The 22243-nt window shown below is 36.5% G+C and overlaps 1 protein-coding gene across 1 annotated transcript in view; it reads right to left on the bottom strand.

Moving 5' to 3' along the window:
• The window catches only part of SEC63 (SEC63 homolog, protein translocation regulator), a 60664-nt gene that overhangs the window by 25598 nt on the left and 12823 nt on the right, over positions 1 to 22243 (bottom strand). The window contains exons 2-8 of the mRNA XM_051792378.1: positions 16407 to 16506; positions 15454 to 15568; positions 11654 to 11766; positions 8994 to 9055; positions 5868 to 5926; positions 5109 to 5159; positions 2449 to 2557 (exon numbers count right to left, since the gene is read on the bottom strand). Coding sequence (XP_051648338.1) covers positions 2449 to 2557; positions 5109 to 5159; positions 5868 to 5926; positions 8994 to 9055; positions 11654 to 11766; positions 15454 to 15568; positions 16407 to 16506 — 609 coding nt within the window. The remainder of the gene's footprint in view (positions 1 to 2448; positions 2558 to 5108; positions 5160 to 5867; positions 5927 to 8993; positions 9056 to 11653; positions 11767 to 15453; positions 15569 to 16406; positions 16507 to 22243) is intronic.

Here is a 22243-nt window from a genome sequence, read left to right as displayed (position 1 = left end):
TGATTCTTCAGAACCTTCAGCCATAAAACTTACTCCCACTCTTCCTCCAACAACCATGAATACCCACATTCTCTAGTGGATCAGTAAGTACTGCCACAGGGCAAAGGACAAAAGAATCAATGCCTGGCACGAGACAAAGGAGATCACTCAATGCTCCATTTTGCACGGCATCAAGTCCAGCATTTGACACTAAATGTCTTCACAAAAACAAAATTAGGTTTCTTTAGGACTAGCAGACATCACTGCAAAGCAGTTTGACTACTACTGCATGCTCACAGAACCATTCCTCTCAGCAATCCATATGTCTGCAGCAGTATGATGATGTGTACTAAAGGGGGAGGCAGAAAGGATAAAATTTCAACTCAATTTTCTGTTCAGTAAGCATTGAAAATTCACCCCAAAAAATTCTTTTAATTATTAGAAAAGCAGTTCAGTAAATATCCCTGCCAAAAATTGCACAGGGATGAGGGACTGCCCTTTTCCTAATGTGATTAGGAAAATTCATACTAACTCAAAACAATCTGTCATGTAATTAAGACAAAAGTCCTACACAACTGGGTATTTTAGTCCCATCGTAACATCAGTCTGCTCATGAACGTCTAAGACTGCTCACCCATAGACAGTCAGAGAAAGCTCAGGGAATCGTTTGCTCCAGTTAAAATAACATTTTCAGCAATACTTACTCAAGCTTCTTTCTTAAATTTTGAGCAAGTTTTCTTCTGAGCAATCAAAGTTATTTATGCCTACTTGCAGTGCCCAGTGAATTCCAGCTACTAAAAATGAGTCAAGTTCCCTGAGCATCAATTTTCATTTCCACTCTCGATTATCTATTCACTTCCTGAGCAAAGCATATTGAAGAGTTTCAGACAACTATAAATATCTTCTTATTATTTAAGATCAACAACTGTGGATCCTCAGGAAAGAAAATTTTAAAAAGTTTGCCTGAAAAGATACCTTAAAGAAGGCAAGTCATGCAGGTCTGTCCCACCATTTCACTAGCCCAGTTTGACTACATTTGCCCAGATTTAAGCCCTGAGTTTTTCACTGATACCACACCACTGTGGAATTCACAACCAAGCCTTACCTGATCACTGTGTGGTTTGTCTAAGCCACCTCAGCTGCACCTCATTTTTAATTCAGACTGCACAACAGACCTCAGTATAAAGAAACCTGACCTGCCTCTGATTCCAGGACTACCTGAAAGTGTTAAGTCCCTAAATAAGGCCACTTAAACCTTTGGCTTTTTAACCAAATCTGTAGGAGAGATAAGGCAAGCCTCGAAGCTATGGTTCTGAGCAAGGTTCAACATGAAATAATCTACTGTTGACAACAAGCTTGGAGAAAGAAGAGACCAGGTTTGAAGTGATCTCCCTAAGCTTCTAACGTCTCACCTATTCTCCCAATTCCTCCTTTCTCACCTAGCTGGAGAGAGAAAAAAACATAAGATTATAAAGAATAAGATTTATAAAGAATATAAACTGGTCTGAACTAATCCCACACATTAATCCATGTGTGCTGTGAGTAGAAGGCTAACATATTTCCATACTCTTATCTCCTACACCTCTTGGATTGTCTGTGAAGCACTTCTGCTCAGTAGGAAAAGGATGTATCAAAGAGCAGATTTCAGCACTCTTCCAGCAAATCTGAAGTTGAACAACAGTGCAATTCAAAGGAGTAAGAAAATATTTTAATGAACCTTTTTAGAAGGTTTTGGGGACTCTTCTACTCTGTTTTTCAATTGCTCTAAGCAAGCAATCTAGTTAAATACAATCTAGAACTATCTAGTACTATGCTGATTCTTCAGGGCCACGCCAGCCCCCAAATCGAAAGGTAAAATTCTGCACCAACATAATGCATCAGCAGATTTCCCCAGAAAAAGGGGTTTTTAATTTCTTTAAAAGTGAGTAGAGAAGAAAAATAAGTATATTGAAAACTACAAACAAGTAATAAATTAACATGAAATTGATAGCAAAATTTTTAATCAGAAATTTAGCTCTAATATAACAAGTAATAATAGAGAACTAGAAATGCTATTTCATTCTTTATGAATATAAATTTTTTCTGACAGCTCCTAGAAAAATCCCAAAGCCTATTTTGTTACACTAACAGAAAAACCCACACAGATAGAGGTTGGCTTCTAGTGGCCACATAGTAACTGAGGGCTACAGGCAGGTCAGCATGTTTCTCCCAACATGCAATATCCTTTTTTCTTTTTTTTAATGTATAGATGGACATAAATATAGATCTATACAACTCCCTCTCCCAAATACTTAAGTCTTCTTAGAGAGTACTCTTCCTCTGAAACAAAATGAAGTTTTAAAAACACTCTAGAAGAACCAGAACCATTATTTTAACCTAACAAAGGCTTATAAAGTAGGAGTATTTAAAAATCAGCAGACTGACATTTCCAGATGAGCACATTGGCATTGCAAGATGCCTTTTACTTACGTTTCATGTCCATGTTCCGTGTTTTATAGACAAAATATGTATATATTTGAGTTGTCCGAATGAGAATCTGATCTCCACTATATCGTATTGATCGGTACCACCAGGAACCCTGAGACATTCAACAAGAACAAGCCGAGGTCAGATATATGGAAACACCACAAAACTGGATGACTTCATGTCTGTTGACAATCAGGTAACTCAGCCCAACTGACTTTACCAATGTTAAGGCCAATTAAATTTCCGAAAGGAGAGGGAAATGAAAAAAAACATTTGCTGACACAAATTTTAAAAGCACAGTGATAAATTCATCTGAGAGAATCTGATGCTATATGTTTTTGGATGACCTCTAGCCTAGGGAATTCCCCCAAGGATATAAAGCTGCACACATATACACGGCTTTGGTTATTTCTGATGTTGTTTTAGTGAACTCACTAAAGAGTAAATCATCAGTAAACCATCATAAGATTTACCACTCTCTATATACATGGTAAATCCTTAGAGTGCAACACAGCATTCAAATCAAACTCATTTTAGTCAGACCAAAGCCAAACCAAGAACAAATATGAGATTTATTTCACTATGAGAAAATCTGGAAAAAAAAATTTAAATAATCTAATCAGAAAACACTTCTGAGAAGAGGAATCTGGAGGCAGCACAGTGCTCTTGCTGTACATTTTCAGAATTAAGCCATATGCCTTCAGATAGACAGAAAAAGTTTTCCAAACCTTCAGCAACACTCCAAGAATTGAATAACTAGCATTACACCAGTGCCTGAAATTATGGAACTCACTCTACAGTGATTGTACTCTGTAATATATTTTCAGAAAAATGGTGTGATGGGTTATAAACTGCAGTCTGTTTATTAAACTTCTCCCTGTAACCAAAGCTCACTTAACATGAGAAAAAACCTTGAAGATACTTCTCAATCTGTTGTTAAGTTTACCATAAGGGAAGAGAACAAGCATTAAAATAGTAAGTGATGCTTACTACTATTAATTTAATAGGCAACTATAGCAAGAACTGTGCAATCTACTTAATTATTTAGGAAATGTTATAAGACTGGCTCCCCACAAACTTCTAAATAAATTAAGTTTGATTCTTCTATGAATAGATGAACCCTGACACAAAACAGTACACAACTTCATAAGAAGTTTTTCTGCAGAAAAATTTCGATTACAATCCCACAGATATCAAATTTTTGTCTAAGCACAGATATTGGAAGAAAAATGTAACTACAGCTAGTCCAAATCTACATGAAAGAAGCTGCCCTAACTGCTTCTGATGTAGCTCATGTCTCTTACCTCATATACAGAATATTATTTAGGTCAGTGGAGGTCTGGAAAGAACTACATATCAGTATTTTCCTTTTTGTTGATCTGGATTCAAAGGGTCCAAGTAGCCTTACTTTATTTTAGTTGTCTATCAACTATAGGATGACTACATTGTCATCAACTTCCACTTCTTTATTGATTCATAAAAGAGAAAGGGGCCCATTAAAAGTATGAATCATCTTGTATGTCTACTTTAGAATGAAATGATAAAATAACTTGCTCCATAAAAATGACTATTCCTCTTCACTGACTATAAAAGAAATTTACAGTGACAAGTCTGAATGTAGAATCCTACATCTGGTATGGGGCAGAAAGAGGCAAATTTTTTTTCTGTGCTCAGAACATTTCTTTGTACCAACACAAAGGATGTTCACTTTCACTTGAGCTATGACAAACCTGGTATAAATCACTAAAAGTACATGTATGCAAAAAAGCATCAACAGACACCAACTGAAACCTAAAAGGAGAGACATGAAAAACAGGTAGACATTGCACCCTGGATTTTAGACATCTTATTCAACAACTTGAATGTGGTGATTTCAGCAATTTTCTACACTAAATCTTCAATTACGCAGAAAGACTCAAAGTGAAGGGATAATGTCTGGCTGAATTTCCGCACACATTGATGCATGCAGCTGCCAAGACCTCAGGACACTTTCTCAAATGCAAGTCTTCTTCCCCAGAACATGAAGGGTTTTGGGTGTCAATTTTCTGAGTCTTTCTTCATGCCATACCCCAAATGCACAATCACTGGATAAGGAACACTGTTCAAAAACAGTACTGTAGGGCAAACCCAATCCCTGAAATAACACTCATCTAGCAATTGATTCCTCACACAAAGAAATCTCAAGGGCAGACATCTCATGGTGTACAGAAGATCAATAAAAACTGAAGTTATGAAAACAAAGCCAGCCAGGAGAAATCAAATCAACAACCTGTTCCACATGCAGTAATTATTCTAGCACCACCAGCTACAGACATCTCAGTCTTGGTTCTACTGTAACACCACTGAATATCCTCTTGAGCTCATCCGCTCATATTAATTTTCTTCAGACGAATGAAAGAAGATACAAGACAGATTACATAACTAAGTAACTTTTGTGATATCTAATATTTTCCCTGCAGCTCCCTCTCTATCGTGGCACTGCATTTTTCTGGAAACTCTACAGTAGTTACACTTTTTTCACAATAAAAAAAAACACATGCATTAAAAAAAGGCTCACTTGCACTCTCCCTCCATGAAAGGTAAGAATTAGCAACTCTATATCCAAGACAGCTTTGTTTACTGCTTGCTTACAGAGGGTAGAATATTAATCAGATAATACTTACCACAACAACTGGAAGAATAACCATAAATGCTAATCCATATACAAACAAAACCTAGAGGAAAAAATAAGAAATACACTGCATTAGGTACCTGTTTAATCTTTATTCTAAAATACAGTCAAGTATTATTACCACAAGCCTACTACAAATTAATGCAAGTTTATTGCATAATACCTGTCATCATTTCTGAAGAACAACTTACAAGTAATATAATTAGATGGGTAGGGTTTAAATAAGGAGTATCAGTTTAGTGTGAGTAATCTTTTAAATGATTCATGCATTGTCTCAGGACAGTTTCTTTAATAATTAAAAAGTTGGCAGCTAAACTGTGATGCAGTGGACAGGAAGAAATCAAATGGTTAAGCCAAATACCTTAGAGCAACAAATGCAACAGATACAACATTTAGTCCCTGTATGATTATAGCATCACTAGCAAACCAAATGCAACTACAGAAACCTAGGAAACAGTTCCATGTGTGTTTTCTTGCAACAGCAAACACACACTTTGTAACAGGGGTGACCATAGTACAGCCTCATTATCATTGGAATAAGACCCTTCCAAGCATATTAATACTCTAAAACATTAGATTTAAGCTACTCTAATACTTACGACTCTTGAAATTTGCTTCAAAGATATGCATTTGGACCAAAGTATTATTAACTACGTGTTTAGACTAAAAATGTGCAGTATGAGGCACAAACGTTTTAAGGTGAACACTTGAAAGTTCACCTTAAAATCCTAAGCTAAGTAAGCTGACTCACCAAAATTGAATTTTTCTGATCCACAATCCAAGCTGGCAAAGCTATACCAAAGCTTGTGGCTGCAGGATGAAAGAAAATAAATTCACTATAAAATATTAAAGAACAATGCTAAAGTCACATTATGCCTAACAAACAAACAAACAAACAAAACAACCAACCTACAAAAAATCTTCATGTTTACCACTTCAATAAGCAAAAATTTAACAAATATAGCAAAATCAAGAAACTTATTAGAAACACACTCAAGTATGCAATAAAATAACAAGACTTAAATACAACATCTGAAATACCAAATATTTTAGCTTAACATATTGCAGTGAAATATATATTAATAAATATTGTCTGTCTATTTTAAAAAAAAGATTACACAGATTGAAAGATTTATGAGTTTTACATTGCAGAGTTTTCAGCAGTTTGAATACATATAGTTCAGTAAACACAAGAAAACGGTCTGAGTAAATGACTTCTATGGGAAGTTTTATTAGTTTGTACCTTTAGGAAAGTGTGTTAAGATGTAAATTGTAAACACAAAACCCTCTGTCAGTTCAAATTTCTGTGTGATGGATAAGAAAGAGAAAGGAACATTTTTCAATTCAAAAGGAGTTAGGCTGCACAAAGGGGAAGACATGATTCTCCAACAGTAACATCTGTGGCATTCAGATCTGAATGCAGAATAGCATAAAATAGCTTGTCTTCAGACACTTTAGTGGTAATAAATTAAATTTTGCAAACACTATCTTTCCCAATACTGAAAGTTCTATGAAACGAAGGGGTGGAAGAAAAAAAAAAAAGACTACAGATTTCTAGAATCTGCTTAAAAGGAAAACAACATGCTTTCCTCAGTACTAGCAGGTATCAATGAGGAGTAATGCCTTTAATAAGGACAGACTAGGATCCTTATTTACTTAGATACTATTCTGATACTATTTCCAGCAGATCGTGATAGCCATCAATTCAGACAAACAGTTGTTATGCACAAGCCTAATGTTTTATAATTAAATTGAAAACTATAATTTGTTGAGATTGAAATTAAACATCTGACAAACTTAACCACACCTCAAGCACAGCAGTTCAACAAAATAATTCCCAGTGAATTTACCACATTAAGTTACAGTTGGACAGAGAGGAATACTGCTCACTGTTCCTCTCTGCTAGGCACAGAGGCGGGATGTACCAAATTTAACTTGGTTAGATGTGTCTAACACCAGGATGTGCTTCATCTCATCCCAGGAAATACCTCTGTAAGGGACCATATCCATTCTTTGACTATACAGAACTAGAAAACTAGAGTATGGAGCTTGGATACAGATTTTTATGCTACAGATGTAGAAATTAAGAGAATATGAATTTCATTAAATTAGAAAGCTCCCAACATTTCCAAGTGGGACATTGAAAGAAAGAACATTACAGAATTGAGGAGGGAGAGAGAAAATTTAAGGGACTTCTCCTACTCTTCAGATGAAGCAGTAATGAGAGGTCTAGAAATAAAGCAGAGAACTCTAATTTCACTGTAGTCTGGGACAGAGTTTTCAGAAAAGGAGGCTGCTTCACACACAGTATGAACTGCTGCCCTATCGAAGTATCATTTAATTTTGCCCTCCGGGAATCCAAAGTCCCTTAAGTTTGTGAAAACAATCACTGAGCCAATCGCACAATCATCTTCATGCCTTTAAATTCTCAACTTTTGGCAGAGTTTTCTTTTAAGTCACAGCCTCAGGTCCATTCAAGGACGCTGACATACTGCTGAACTTGAAATCCTATGCCTTGGCAACATTAAGTTATTAGTTTGTGGATGTAAAAAACAATTTAACATTGAGAAAAGTCCTAGGAAAGCTATTTGTGCGTATACTGGTCTAAAACTTAAAGTACCATTTTGCTAATATTAAGACTATTTCTGACAAAAGATTTTATTTTTATTTTGCAGCAAGAGGGACAGAGACCTCCTACTTGCACAGCTAGGGAACCACAAGAAGCTAGGAGCTGAAAGAAACCTGCTATGTTACAAAACACAGTGGTTACAGAAAGTTAACCACCACCTTAGTCGATCAAAAATGCCTTTGTCAGACTGTTGGCAGAGCTGGTTTTTTTGAAGGGAGAGGGAAGATTTCTTTTTTGTTTCTTTGACACACTGGTTCAAGGGCTGGGGCTGTTTTTTTTTCCTTTAAAAATTAATTTCCCATGTTGAATGGATAGAATTCACAAGAAGAATTTACAACACAGAGTTCCCTCACTTCATTATAATTTCATAATTAAGTTACAAATCCCATTTACTACTTCCAAGCTGGCTGTAACTCATCTCACATAGATACGTACTAAACACTTAGCCCCTCAAACTATAGGGCATCAACAGCACAGATCTATGGAAGCCTGCCCTAACAAATGGCAGGTTTCAATTTTGCTTGTAATAGCCACTTAAACAACAGTCACAAAAATGTTTTATAAGCAACTCAGGCAACTGCAAACAGGGAAAAAAACTACTAACTTTCAGTCTTAAATTGTTTTATTTTGGATCACCTACTGTACAACTTCAACGCACCATCATCAGGATTATTTTAATGTAGCTACCTGCCCAGGAACAATCTACAATGGGATAATCACCTCAACTCCTCAAGATGAAGGAGGCACAGGCACTCAAATAGTACTGCTTTCAGTAAATGGAAGGCCAATGTGCATACAGTATTTATTTCAATGTACATCCCTTCAAAGCGTGTTCATTGCATTATTGCTAGTTGTTTATTTTTCAATATACATCTATAATATTTGGTCATAAATACCAAGAAAGGTTTAAAATTGACAAGTGTCTGGTAAGTATTATTCCATTTTTTGCTTATACCTCCATGAACATTGGCAAGTCTCTCTAGATACCTACTGTAGCCAAGTAGTCAAAAAATAACCCTTCTCTTTTTAACATAATATGAAATTTGAGAAATATGAAAGCAAACTCTTTCCTGTTTTTCCATGCCACCACCACCCCAGAGCCAGTTTGACAAGTAAAGTATTGATAAGATGCATTGCTTCAAATCACAGGAGAAAGTTATCATATATAACCATATAAAGAACTGAATACTAATCAACTGATCAGATATTAGCTCTCAATATATAAAATTTATCATTCATAATTCTTACCTTGTGGTCCATCTGGATTACCAAATTCTTCCCAATTTTTTCGTGATTCTTCATCAGTTAAACTAGTTACGAGAAGAGATATAAAGTTAGTACAGAAGTAAAGATACTTCTCTAAATCATTAACATACAGAAACTTTAAAATGTGCTATTTGTACTATTCTTTTAAGATGGCTGGGCAAGCTAAACAGATTTTGCTATTTTCTGTGTGAAATCTAATATGAAACAATACTACTGTATTCCTTCATAATACACAGGCAAATTCTTTTATCAGTCTGACAGGAAAAGAAATCAGACACGCAAGATGCATGTGCAGGAAACAGAACAATCACATCTCCCTTTCACGAGAGTGAGTGCATACTCATCAGCAAAGAGCACTTTTTGATGCCAGGTTACAGTATAGCAAATTCTGAAAGACAACAGAGGTTGGAAATGTTCTGGGGTTTTTGGAAGGAAGGTGAATATGAAAGATTAATTGACAGAGCACAAGTGGTCCGTATGGGCCTTTAATGATTGTATTCTACACTGTTAGCCTTTGACAACATGTGTTTGGTTCTTGGGTTTTGGTTTTTTTTCCCCCTGGGACTCCCTCGTTGCATAATTTAATTCTCTCTTCTTAAACAAGACACTACATTCTAAATCTTCCAGTTTCTGTGCCTGTTCTGGAATGCCAGTTTCTTGGCAATAGTATGCCATCTCAACAGAATCCCTGTTACTAGAAGGAAGAATATTGCTTTAGAAAACAAAATACTATGCATCTGCTATATGGAAGATTTTGTCTCATGGAAGAAACCCAGTGAATGAACCAGGCTGATCACTTCTGAGTCTCACATTTGTTGACAATCAGACTCATTTCATGGGTAAATTTTATATTCTTTCAAGACAGCATGGCTTAGGAACTTCACCATCATTTACTTCAAGGTATGCCTCCACCACAGCCCTTGCACTGGCCTTCAAAGTATCAAACAGTAGCACCAAGCATTTGAGTGCTAGCTTGCAAAGCAAATAATTTAAATGTTTCAGGAGTTCAGAAAGTCATACCAGAATTTGCTATTGAAGAGACTTTCATAGTGATTACAGATGTGTTTAAGCAGAAATATGATTTCAAAACTGCTCAAGTGAGCATGGTGTTGGTTCTCCTTCTCACCTTGCCCCAAACAGGACTCTCAATAAGGTCAGCCACACAGACAACTGACTTCAAAGCAGAAATCAGCAACTTCCTAGGTTCTCGATGATGTGACTGACCCATTGAATCCCTACAATGGAAGAAGGCTCAGAGGGATGGGCAAGGGCAGTGTGCCGTGCCACTGAGTGACCACAGTGATTCAGCACAGCTTGCTACAAAGAAGCTGACTCAATCTCAGCACAAAGGGGACACAAAGGTGGCCTTTGTTTTAGACAAAACACCTATCAACATGTTTCTTCAAGTACAAAGTATGAATGTCTCAAGTTTGAGAGACCAGCAAGGGGGGAGAACACACCTGGCTCAGCCCAACAGAGTCTAAAAACTAGACAACTAGCACAAGAGTTTTGAAGACAACAACAGGCTCAACCCACACATGCCTTCCCATCACCTGGGGACACCCAGCATTGTGACAGTGAATGTATGACACTGGTAATTGGAATCACATTGGTACCGTGAATGAACCGTGTATTGCAATTCCTGTATTTTGCAAAGTCTAACTTGAAAAATATACTAAAATATACTAAAGACACAACACAAATCTATCGCTCCACTAAGTCAGAGATCACGTATCACATTAACTGTCTTCTAAGCAGATTTGATATTAAACGTTCCACATGTGGAATATCTAAAAGAACCTGAGCAGAGACTACTGGACTCTGACAGATGATCATTTAGACTAGAAAAGATTATAAAGCTGTATTGACATTCCATGTATGAACAGCATTACAAAACCCAAACCACATCTTGATCATGGGAAAAAAAAAAAAATCAATAAAGAGAGATTTCCTTTATACCAAATTCTAATATAAGATATCTTCTTTCAGATAGTAAAAAAAAAAAAAAAAGCTGTAAGTAGACACAAGACCAAAAAATACTCTAAGAGGAAAAGAAGATTCAAGGATTCAGCTTTTAAGAACTACACAGGTAATGTGAAACAGTCACCATATAAAAAATCAGGACTGTAAGGCAAGTGCAAATGGAACGGGAGATGGGTAAGATGAGAGAAAACTGAGTCAGAATGAAACATCTTTGTCACTAGACGGGAACAGAGTTAAAATGCTGTCTGTCACTCCTTGGCTTTATCACCAGATGAAATGAACAGTGTATTTATTTTCTAAGCATTGCTTCAAAACTGCTGCAACAGGGTTGGTTGGTTAAAAACCATAACACCCATTTTGTTCTTTGTCATCTTTAAGATTTAACATGTGTTGCATTGGAAACATTTTTTCCTAGCTGACACAGAAGTTTGAAACAAAGATGAAACACCTTATAGCATTCTGACAGTTTCAAAACAAATTATCCTTCCTAACAGGTACAGAGAAACACGCACTGAACTAACTGAGACATGTTTTGACTTGCATTCCATATCCAAATACACTTTTTCCTGTCTGCTTCGGCCATCCTTGCTATTATCACAAAGGATTCCCTCCCCGTAATATTACATTCCCATTTTTTTATGAGCAAAAAAGAAACTTACGCCGCATAGGCCTTAGCAATCCTCATGAACATAACTTCATCTCCTCCTTTATCTGGATGGTATTTTAGCGATAGTGCACGGTACTGTTTCTTAATTTCTGATATACTTGCTCCCTTAAAAAGGAAAGGTTTAAGTTTATTAATAAATATCTTAAATAAAATCCATTCTTATATATGTAATCGTAACACACACTGCACATTATTTCTCTGAATAAAAGAATTATGTTCTAATATAGGATCATGAAACTATATACATATTTCATGAAAACATTATTATATTATTTTTTCTAATAACATTCCTATACTCATTATATTTTTAAATCAGGATAGAAGTCACAGTCTAAAAAAAGACATTCAGATGACTGGTATGGGGTTTTTCCGGATTATTTTGCTCATCCATCTATAGAAAAAAGGAAGGACTTCTTATCTGTTCGACAAATCTTATCTTCCCTAAAACATATTCATGAATACGAGGAATTCTCACTTGCAGTGAGAATATTTAAGCAAGAGTTCTTCTATTTAAGCAAGAGTTCATAGATCAAGTATGATGGTTCACTTGCAGCTTGCCTGCAGAAATAAATCAGTCAGTTACCAGGAACAGTGGGTTTCCCTGCTGCTTAAGAATGCCTTTGACTAGAATCACCTTACCCATCAATTATTTCTAACTTCTTGAACAAAGGGAATACATTACCTATACCTGAGAAAGATCGATTTTTACTCTACTACAGCACGTTGTTAAATACCAACACAATCCCCTGTGTGTTAACTTTCAGCTTGGACTGTGAACTTCACTACTCAAGAAAACCCACAAAACTTTATAATAACATATTAGAAGAAACTTTATCTGCTAACATAGAACCACTGCCGTGGTGACTTTTCAATTTTTTGTGGTAGAGAAGCCTAGTATGCTGACATTAACTGCATAATAAACACACAAGAAGTTATTTACAGATGATGGTACTATTTCAATAAATTTAAACCAGGAATTAAACTACCCTGAGGCTTCACTTGCTGTTGCTTTATCTCACTTTATGCAGTCTGTCTATCATATTTGAACACTATTTTTCAACAGCATGCCTGCCTCATTTAATGCACAGAATGAATTTACTCCATAATAAATTAGACTTCAAGTAAAAACAGGCATTTCAAGACTAGATGAAGAATGCCAGATGAGCAGCAGAAGCTGGACAGTAGGGGGGGGTGAAATCAAGTTGGTTGAGCAGAGATGGGTTTTCATAGCTCACATGAATGCTGTCTACAAAAAAAAACAAAACTAATTTTTTCTCTCTCTGACACAGAGGGTGCTTCCCTGATGAGCTGATGACAAGTTTTCTATCACTAATTGCTTACTCCTCATTTTCAAAAGCTAGGCTACAGAGATTAGGCCTGACTTACAGAAATGCTTAGTAGCCTAGGACAGTCAGTGTCAGTCAGCACTCTGCTTGGAACACAGAGCATCCCTATATTAACTACTCACAAAAAAAAGAAAAATGTAATGCGCCAATTTTCTTACTTAGAGAATCAAAATTATAATCACTTTTGAGCTTCATCTTTATGCCTTGGATCTCATCTCTAAACTGCAGTACAGATATTTATTAAATAAATCAGTAATAATATCTGAGTGGTTTATCTATTAGTTAATTTAAGTGATGTGTTTCAAAAAGAGCTATACCACGTTCAAAAGAAAGTGCTGTTATTATATACAAAATAAGGTATATGGACATTATCTGGACTTTGTCCGTGTTGTGGTTATCTTCTGGAGAAAAAATAGTTTCTTGTTATAAACTGATATGCTAACATAAAATAAAAAAACTAATCTTGACCAGAGTGTGAATGCAAAGAAGCAAATTAATTACTGTGTATCAAAACTCTAAAGTGCTTGAATCTGCAACCTTTTCATTTGTTTAAGTTTGGGGAGGGTTTTGCTGTCTTTTTTTTTTTTTTTAACAACAATAACATTTTCATTATCTAACAACACTTCAACATTTGTATCACTTTATCAGGAGGGTTGGCAATGACTCTAAAGGTTCCATTCGTATGGTAACAAATGAAAGCTGCTAATTTTCACGTAGTTTGAATTAAAAGTTTTCCAAGAGGATTTAACAGATATCACCTGATAGCAAGAAATACATAAGACGCGCTGGGATGTCAGACTCTTATTTTGAGGCCTACTTCAACTATCTATCTTCAAACCCATCTATTCATTCCCCTTGTAACATCTCTGGCTTTCATTCAGCTTGTCCTTATGACAGTATGCTCCATCCTGCCATTCTTGAGACATTCCAATATTGTCTTCTTTCTCTGCGCAAGCTGCACTTGCCTTGCGCACGAGTACAGGTTTTCATTAATAAACATGAAGTTATAATTCACTACATACATACCTTTTTGCCCTCTGGGCTGTTATTTGTAGAAATTTGCCAAAATGACAAAGGAAAATCCTCTGATGACCTAATCCCTAGTCTGGTTTGTTTAATCAAACTTAACCCAGATATACGTACATTTAAACTCCATGTGTCCCACAGATACCACTCAAGACTAAAAATTTATCTTGTTCCTTCCTGTGCATCAGTGGGAGAACTCAAGTCAGCAATCAGTCAGTCATGGAGGAACTGAGCAGGGGTTGAATTTAAATAACTTGCCTCTAGACATGGTAGGTAGGTGTTAGACCCGTCTAGCTAGGAACAGGCTACAGACTACTTATCAGCTATAATGGCTTTTGTAGCATAAGGTACTGCTTTTCTATGCTGACAAGCCACATCACTAATGGCAAGAGATGTATTTGTTAATGTTTATATACATATTAAGCTCTCTCACACTAACAGCATACATCAAGTTTAATCAAAACAGGTACATTCAAAGTTCATTCATATTCTTGTGTTGAGCTGTTTCCACAAGTGCTCTTCCTTAGACTTGAGAGTGAAACATACCTCAGACTTCAGAATTGAAAAGATGATTCTACTGTTATTCAAAAGAGGAGCTTAGGATCAGGAAATAACTAACATAAGAAGAGAATTTGCTCGAGGTATTGCGGTTAAGATGAAGAGTTTGACTAGATTAAACAAGACTTTGAGAGCTGTTTAGAAGGTCTATTTGTCTCCTTGGGATATGTAATTTTTTATATCCACTTTGAGTCAGTCCTTCAATATAAATAAAGCTCTGCATCTGTTTTCTAGTTAAGCATTATGTCTTTTTTTTTTTTCCCCAGTTAAATAAACCTATTGGTTGGTATATCACTAGTTAGAATTTGTTGTTTGCATTCACAGATACAAGCAAGATTCAAGGTAACCTTTACTACATCAAAATGTGCATCACCAACACTCTTCAGTGAAACTTCTCATTTAGAAGAGAAATACTGCTGTACAACAACTGTAAATTAAATGAATTCACATTCTTTTTATACAGTTTTTTCAGCACCCCTAAAACTGGCTATTGAGAAGATTTTTCACAGGGCATATGAAGTAGAATTGTTGTTTTGTTTTGTTTTCTTGTACCAAGAGAGGAAAACAACATCAGAATAAGATTCAAAATAGATTAAAATAAATCACCTCACTGTATTAGGTTATTAGAATTTTGAAGGAGCTAGATACAAAAATTATAAATTAGTACAGATATAGGCAAAAACCCCCATAATGACTGACTTTATAATACGCAGCAGCAACTTTCCCAGGCCAAAAAGGATAAAAACAGTAGATATATTCACTAAAGTTAACTTACTTCAAAAAAACAAGTCTCAAATTTGACATCTAGACATAGAATATACAGTAACAGTAGTACAGACTAGTGAAAGATGCTATTACTTACAGGATCCAAATGTAACACCTCATAAGGGTTGTATTCTTGATACTCTCGGTCAGTTTTGGAAACTTTGTATGCAAGAAACAAAAATAATGCCCAGCCAGCAAGGAGGACTATTTTCCTGATTGGAAGAAAGAATTTTTTAAATACACAAATCCACTAGCTCTAGCACCATTCTACAAATAACATTAGAAGCCATTTGTTATCAGTCTTCAAGAAACAATATTAAAATAGCAAAAAAATATTAAAGCAGGTATTAGTAATCCAGTTACAATACCACCTTTGACACAGATAAGAGCTGCTCTGATTTCTAATTAATTTCTTTTCCTAGTTTTTAACAAAGGCAAGCCACTATCACAAAGAATCTTTCCATTCTATAGCTGTCTGTCCTCAGCAGGTATACAATAGTATTTCCTATTTTTAAAGGATGACTTATTCTTAGACAAAGTCAGTGTTAAAAAAAAATAAAAAACCAAACCAAAATACACAAAGCTGAAATGGGCAGAAAAATATTTTCAGAGTGGGAGTATGGATATAAAGCTATTGACTTCAAACATACAAAATTATTACTCTTGTATATTTGAATATATATGTTCAGATATTAAATATTTAAGTCAAAAGACATCCCTAGCACTACTAATTTCAGTGAGTGAGAATTATTTTTCTGAACAAATAAATGCATTGTTTACTTATTTTTTTTACTGCTGAGGTTCACTGGTTTCATTTAGAAGATACTTCACGCAGTACAAACAGCATCCATCTTGATTTCAAGCCCTACTAAATAATAATGATTAACTATTAATTATTCAAATATAGCAGATTGCAAATGTCTTTTCGGTGACACAAAAGCCAATATTACAAAACTAATTCCAGCTGCTTTGATTACAGAAAATATATTTTTATTAAAAAAACAGTAAGAATTGCTTTAATGAAAAGTCATGCAAATGAAATGTACGTACTTTACTGTGGGAATTATGTTTTGTTGCGGTTGTAACAGTCGCAAACGATACCACAAGCATCTTCCATATACATTTCTTATATTCTTTAATCGAATTTGCTCTATAAAAATAAAGAGAAAGATTGTGATTAACCAAGCTGACAAAACACAGAACAACAAAAATGCTCGCTTCACCCTGGAGTAGGCAGTACAAGGTCAGTTGGAGGACTGACAAAAGGTCCAGTATTACTGGAGGAAAGAATGCTTTTTATCCATTGAAGTGACACTGCACACCCATAATCGTAAGAAGTGGGTCGGATTACTTGCTGCTACCTAAAAGGAATACATTCTGTTTCCCACATGCCACACAGCAACCGTCACTTGTGAACTCAGCCTTTGCATGTCTAATATGCACCTGTAAACTTTGCTTCTGCCATTTTATACTCAACTCCAACAAGTTCCCCATTTCAGTACGTCAGCTACTGCGTGCAGGGAAAACAAACAGAACCTAACCCACATCCAAACTGGTGTTTGTATACAATTAAAGAGTGCAGTGAGAACAACAGCTCCTTCCTCAATTCAAAATATGATGCATTTTCTTGCTCTTTGTGACATCTGCTTTTATAAGTTGCCTTCATTTGTGTTTTTTCGTTGAACAGGAAAAGGAAGGAAGATTGAAGTAATAGTTACTTGTAAGCCACATAGCTCAGTAATCCCTGCCCTTGGTAACGGAGTATCCACATTAACGACAAAGTAGCCAACAAGATTTCCTCCCTTGGTCCTTTTAGGACAGGATGAGGCTGGAAGGAAATTGTATTTATACTGTCAAACTCATCATGATGAGGGCATGGAAGTTCTCTCTGTTAAGAGCTTTAATTGTATTTCAGAGTTAATCAAGACCAACCTAGCCTTGGTCAAGGAATTCTTTTATTCTAAGAAAAGTACAGTGGAAAGCAAATAGCTTGTACAGAATTTCTGTAAATACTGAAATTACATGTTAAAAAGTCACTTCAGTCCTGTTTATGTAACTTGTCTATCCATAAACTATGCACTCTGACCTGCAACACTTCTGGACTAAGGAGGTCACTATTAATTACCTTTCTTGCAAAAGAACGAGACCACTAGGGTCTTTTCAGGCTAAAGGAGAAAGAAATAAGAGAAAAAAACTCGTCCTGCCTCAATACATTTAGATATTACTGGTGAACAAAATTTAGAAAGATAATTGTGAATTACCTAAATATGGGAATTATATTAACAACTTTGATCTGAAGCACACGTCAATCATATCCTACTGAGTCTTAAATCCACTTTTGGCCTTTTGAGCAGGTGATGTCTTCATGGAATCATAGAATGGTTTGGGTTGAAAGGGACCTTAAAGATCATTTAGTCCAAGCTCCCTGCCATAGGCAGCAACACCTTTCACTAGGCCACGTTACTCAAAGCCCCACCCTGATCTTAAACTGATCTCAACTAAAATAGTAGTTATGATACATGGAAACATTTATTATGGAAGGCAGTGACAACCTCTGTTTAGTTATTCTTAAGGTATTGGGAGGTGGGATACAGTGTTCAGTGATCTACTCAAATTTCTAAGTAAGAATGTAATTTAGATGAAAAATGCAGAACTATAGTTTGCAGTCACCAAACCATTTAAGGCAGAGAAACATGACCAGAAGTGCCAATGCTGTGTACCACATCAACCATGAGTTCAGATTTAAGGCAGATCAGATGTGAGCATTGGATGTTATTTCAAACTCTGGTTGATTTGGCAGAGAGTGGGAACACAGATGACACGTGGCCACCCACAAACTAGTAAAGTAGACAAATATTAAAGCTTGCAGAGACAAGACATCAGAACCAGAAAAAAAAAGCGTATCAGTTTATTCTGAACTACCTAATTCTATAAAGTATAGCTTCCTCAAAATTCAATGACATTAAACAACCCAATGCATTTCCTGAGAGTTTTAGTAGTCCCATCACCCCCAAAGAGGGAGAAATGGAGGAGGATAATTCAATCCCCTGCATCTGATCCAACTCTTACAGTGCTTCAAAATAAGCTTCCAAACTTGCCTCTCTATTCTGTGCAAGAGATAAACCACACACAAGTACTATGCAGCTCCCCTGATCTGCAAAGATTCTTCACATACCTGAAACAGGTACTACATGAAAACTTCTAAACAAAAAGAATATGACTAAAATTTGGTTAAGCAATTGCCCAGTTAGTTTTATTCATGTAAGGCTTTAGAAAGCACTGTGAAGGAAAAGTTCAGCAGACAATGAAAACAGTGAAAATGCAACACTGACTACCTACTGGTAGAATGCAAATTAATCTGGCATTTTCTCTTTGCAACTTTTTTTTTTTTTTAAGACAAAAACCGTGGGAGATCTCTCTTGATTCAGAACTGGATCCTGCACAACCAGAAGTGAGCTAATTGTTACTTAGAATTAAACTACAATTTTTAAAGCAAAACTGAAGAGACACAGAACTAAACATAAAGCTGGCATTTCAAAAAAACCAAAAAAATAACACCATTAAAGACTAGACTGACAATTAAGTTATGAGGACTAAAAAGCTCTGCTACAGAAACAGGGAAGAAAGTGTTCAGAAGGTTTTAAATGGTCACTGGACAACTATGAGCCATAGTGTGATGCTTTTATGAAAAAGTCACTGATTATACTTGAACAAATGGGGCATCACAAGCCTCACAGAAGACACATGTGCTTACGTGAAGCCTAAATCCCTCATTTCAAATATTGTCAATGAATTCAGTCATTTGGTGCTGAAGCAAGACGAAACCAACTGTTCAGCAGTTCAGCCTGGTCCAATCTGTATCACAGCCCCACTAACATTTCTGCAGCACAATCAAGAGGCAGTGCTGTTTGGTCACTGTCCTGACTGACCTGACTACGCTGCTTGTAGAAATACCTACCATCAACATGAAAATGCAGTACCAGTGCTCTTGGAGAAACAGAAGGTGACTAACAGAACTCTGTTTACTTAATCATGTAAAACTACGCCTAATAGGATATGACTCCTTTTAGTGTTTTGCTAGGATGTTTTAACAAGCTGCTGTGCCTTGTCTGTATAAACCTACACCACAATGCCCTGCTTCTCAAACCTGCTGATGTCCAGCCCTGCAAGGAGCAGATGACCCTCTCCTTTCCCCGCTTGGCATCCTCCCTGCAAGAACCACCAGTATCCTTTACCTTACCATGCCAAAAACCTTCCAAAAGTGCCTTAGAGAAAGGCACCTTGGAGAAACATAAAACAGTTGTGCAAGATAAACTGACGACTTGGCATAAAGTCAAATAAAAACTGACCACCAACTGTGGTTTATCATTATCAGAGAATTGAGGTTTTGGAACAGTTTTCCAGTAACAGTTGCAGAAGACACATTTTGTGACCAGTCTGACAACAGCAACAGAAGAAAAACAAAAAGACCAACCCGAGGCAAGTGGTATGAGCAAAATTTAAGCCCTGTGAATATGTAAACAGCACACACCTACGCCAGGTAAAAACTCCCTGGCAAAGGGAGTCCTGGAACAGGTATGTTGCACAGGGGGACCTCTTCAGCCAAATGCCAAATGAAGGCAGGATGCTAAGCAGCCATTGCATTTTTTACACATGCATCTGAACAGTTCTGGATCAAATCTAATTATAGTTGATTAAACAATATCAAAGCAAAAGCAGTTTATTAATCCCTTTCTGATCTTGGGATGGCAATGGTCTCATCTGACTGTCAATCCCAGAAGGAAAAAGGGCAGTAAAAGATGAAGGATTTTTTACAGTTACCTGTTCAGAACATAAAGAAAGAATAAAATCCTACTCAAATTGAGGCTACTCAAATTCTTCAGAGGCATCCTGAGGCACTTCCTCTGTCACATGCCATCATTAACACATATAAACTTGTGGAATTCAAAAACAGGCAGCTACTTGGGCAAAAGAAGGAGTACAGACAGCATCACTCCCAGTTTAGGCAGAAAGTCACTGGCAAAATACCATACTGAGTAAGAAAGCTATATTCCTACTGTATCCATGAAAAACAGGCCTCCTGTTTATTTACAGAAAATGCATGCAATTGCACCGAAGAAAATACTTATCTTGTTAGGAAGACACTGATTGCAGAAAAAAAAAATTTAAAAAAAATAAAAAAAAAAATTAAAAAAAAAGAGGAAAAAAGAGGACAGAAAGTTAAAAAAAAAAAAGAAAATAAGGACTATTTTTAAAAAAAGAAAATTAAAAAGGAAAATTACAAAAGGAAAAGAAAGAAAATTTAAAAAGGTTAGCAAAGGCCACAATATCTGTGCTTAACAAAAGCAGCAACATACTCCTAATGAGAAAGTTGTGGATAAATGAGGTCTTTTTTGCTTTTCCTTTGTCTCCCAAGGAAGTTCCTTTTTACACAAGTGGATTTGCCATGCCACAGAACTGGCACACTGTCCTTGCAATATCCTGCAGACCCTGATCACACAGGAGTAAATATATTACATACTGCTCAAGATAAAGCTCTGCAGTGAAATGTGAATTGTACCTTCTTTGGATTTTAGCTCTGGAATCCTTGTTCTGACAGTGAAAGAGATTCAGAGTTTGAAAAGCAGAGGAGTTCTCCTGTTTCTTGTTGGTCCAGATCATTGCTCCCCATTACAGTACGAGAGCACTTCTGACAACATCCTTTGATGATCCATCTTTACAGGGAGACAAGCTGGGGGGAGGGTGGGGATAGAGGGGGGAAATGCTTTTCCTTTAGTCAAAATGACTTCTCATTCAATGGGCAAAACCCTTAACAATAGTGAATCTCTCCTACATTTTTTAAAATAGGTATTAAACAGCCTTGAAAAGCAAAGGCATAATACATCCCTGGGCTTTTGAGTTAATCTCACTAACAATAATCATTGCATCAAGATATTGTTAAAGCACCCTCTCAGAGGATGATGCCGACTGCAGTTCATTTCTGTAAATAATCTGGGGAAGCATCCCATGCTTGCTTTATTTCCCTCCAAATTGTTCCGGATGCATCCAAGGTTCCTGAGATACACAAGTAGATTTTTACCAATACAATTCTAACTCACAGGGGTTCTCACAAGTACCTATGTATAATATCTTAACCAATGTATGCAAATATCCAGCCAAAACTACATCTTAACATACTTTTCAAGTTCTCAAGAAATACAACTAGTACTGATACAAAAGAAAATCTGTGTACCATCTCTTTCATTTATTCAGTAAGCACCATAGAATGGTTGAGTTGGAAGGGACCTTAAAGATCATCTAGTCCAAAACCCCTTATCCTGGGCAGGAATGCCACTCACTAGACCAGGTTGCTCAAAGCCCTGTGCAATCTGGCCTCGAACACCACCAGGGACAGGGCATCCACAACTTTCTTCAGGGCAACCTCCTTCAGTACCTTGCCACCCTCACAGTAAAGAATTTCTTCCTAACATCCAATCTAAGTGTCTCCTTGTTTTAAAAACACACAGATATACCATCCTGTAAGTATCCATCTGCATAAAAAGTCACTCTTTCTCTTTTTATAAGTCCTCTTTAAGTACTGAAAAGCCACAATAAGATCTATTCAGAGCCTTTTCTTCTCCAGGCTGAACAACTTCAGTTCTCTCAGACTGTCTTCACAGAGGAGGTGCTCCAGCCCTCTGATCATCTTCACGGCCCTCCTCTGGACTTCTTCCAACAAGTCCATGTCTTTCTTGTACTGAGGACCCCAGACCTGGACAAAGGTTTCACAGGATCGGAGCTGAGGGGCAGAACAACCTCCCTCGACCTGTTGGCCTCACTTCTCTTGAGGCAGCCCAGGATGCAGTTGGCTCTCTGGGCTGCAAGCACACACTGCTGGCTCATGTCCA

The sequence above is a fragment of the Manacus candei genome, unplaced genomic scaffold (genome assembly GCF_025592945.1).
Source record: "Manacus candei isolate 608988 ecotype Guabito, Panama unplaced genomic scaffold, ASM2559294v1 h1tg000034l, whole genome shotgun sequence".
Classification (NCBI taxonomy): domain Eukaryota; kingdom Metazoa; phylum Chordata; class Aves; order Passeriformes; family Pipridae; genus Manacus; species Manacus candei.
This window is presented reverse-complemented; position numbering and strand designations above follow the sequence as displayed.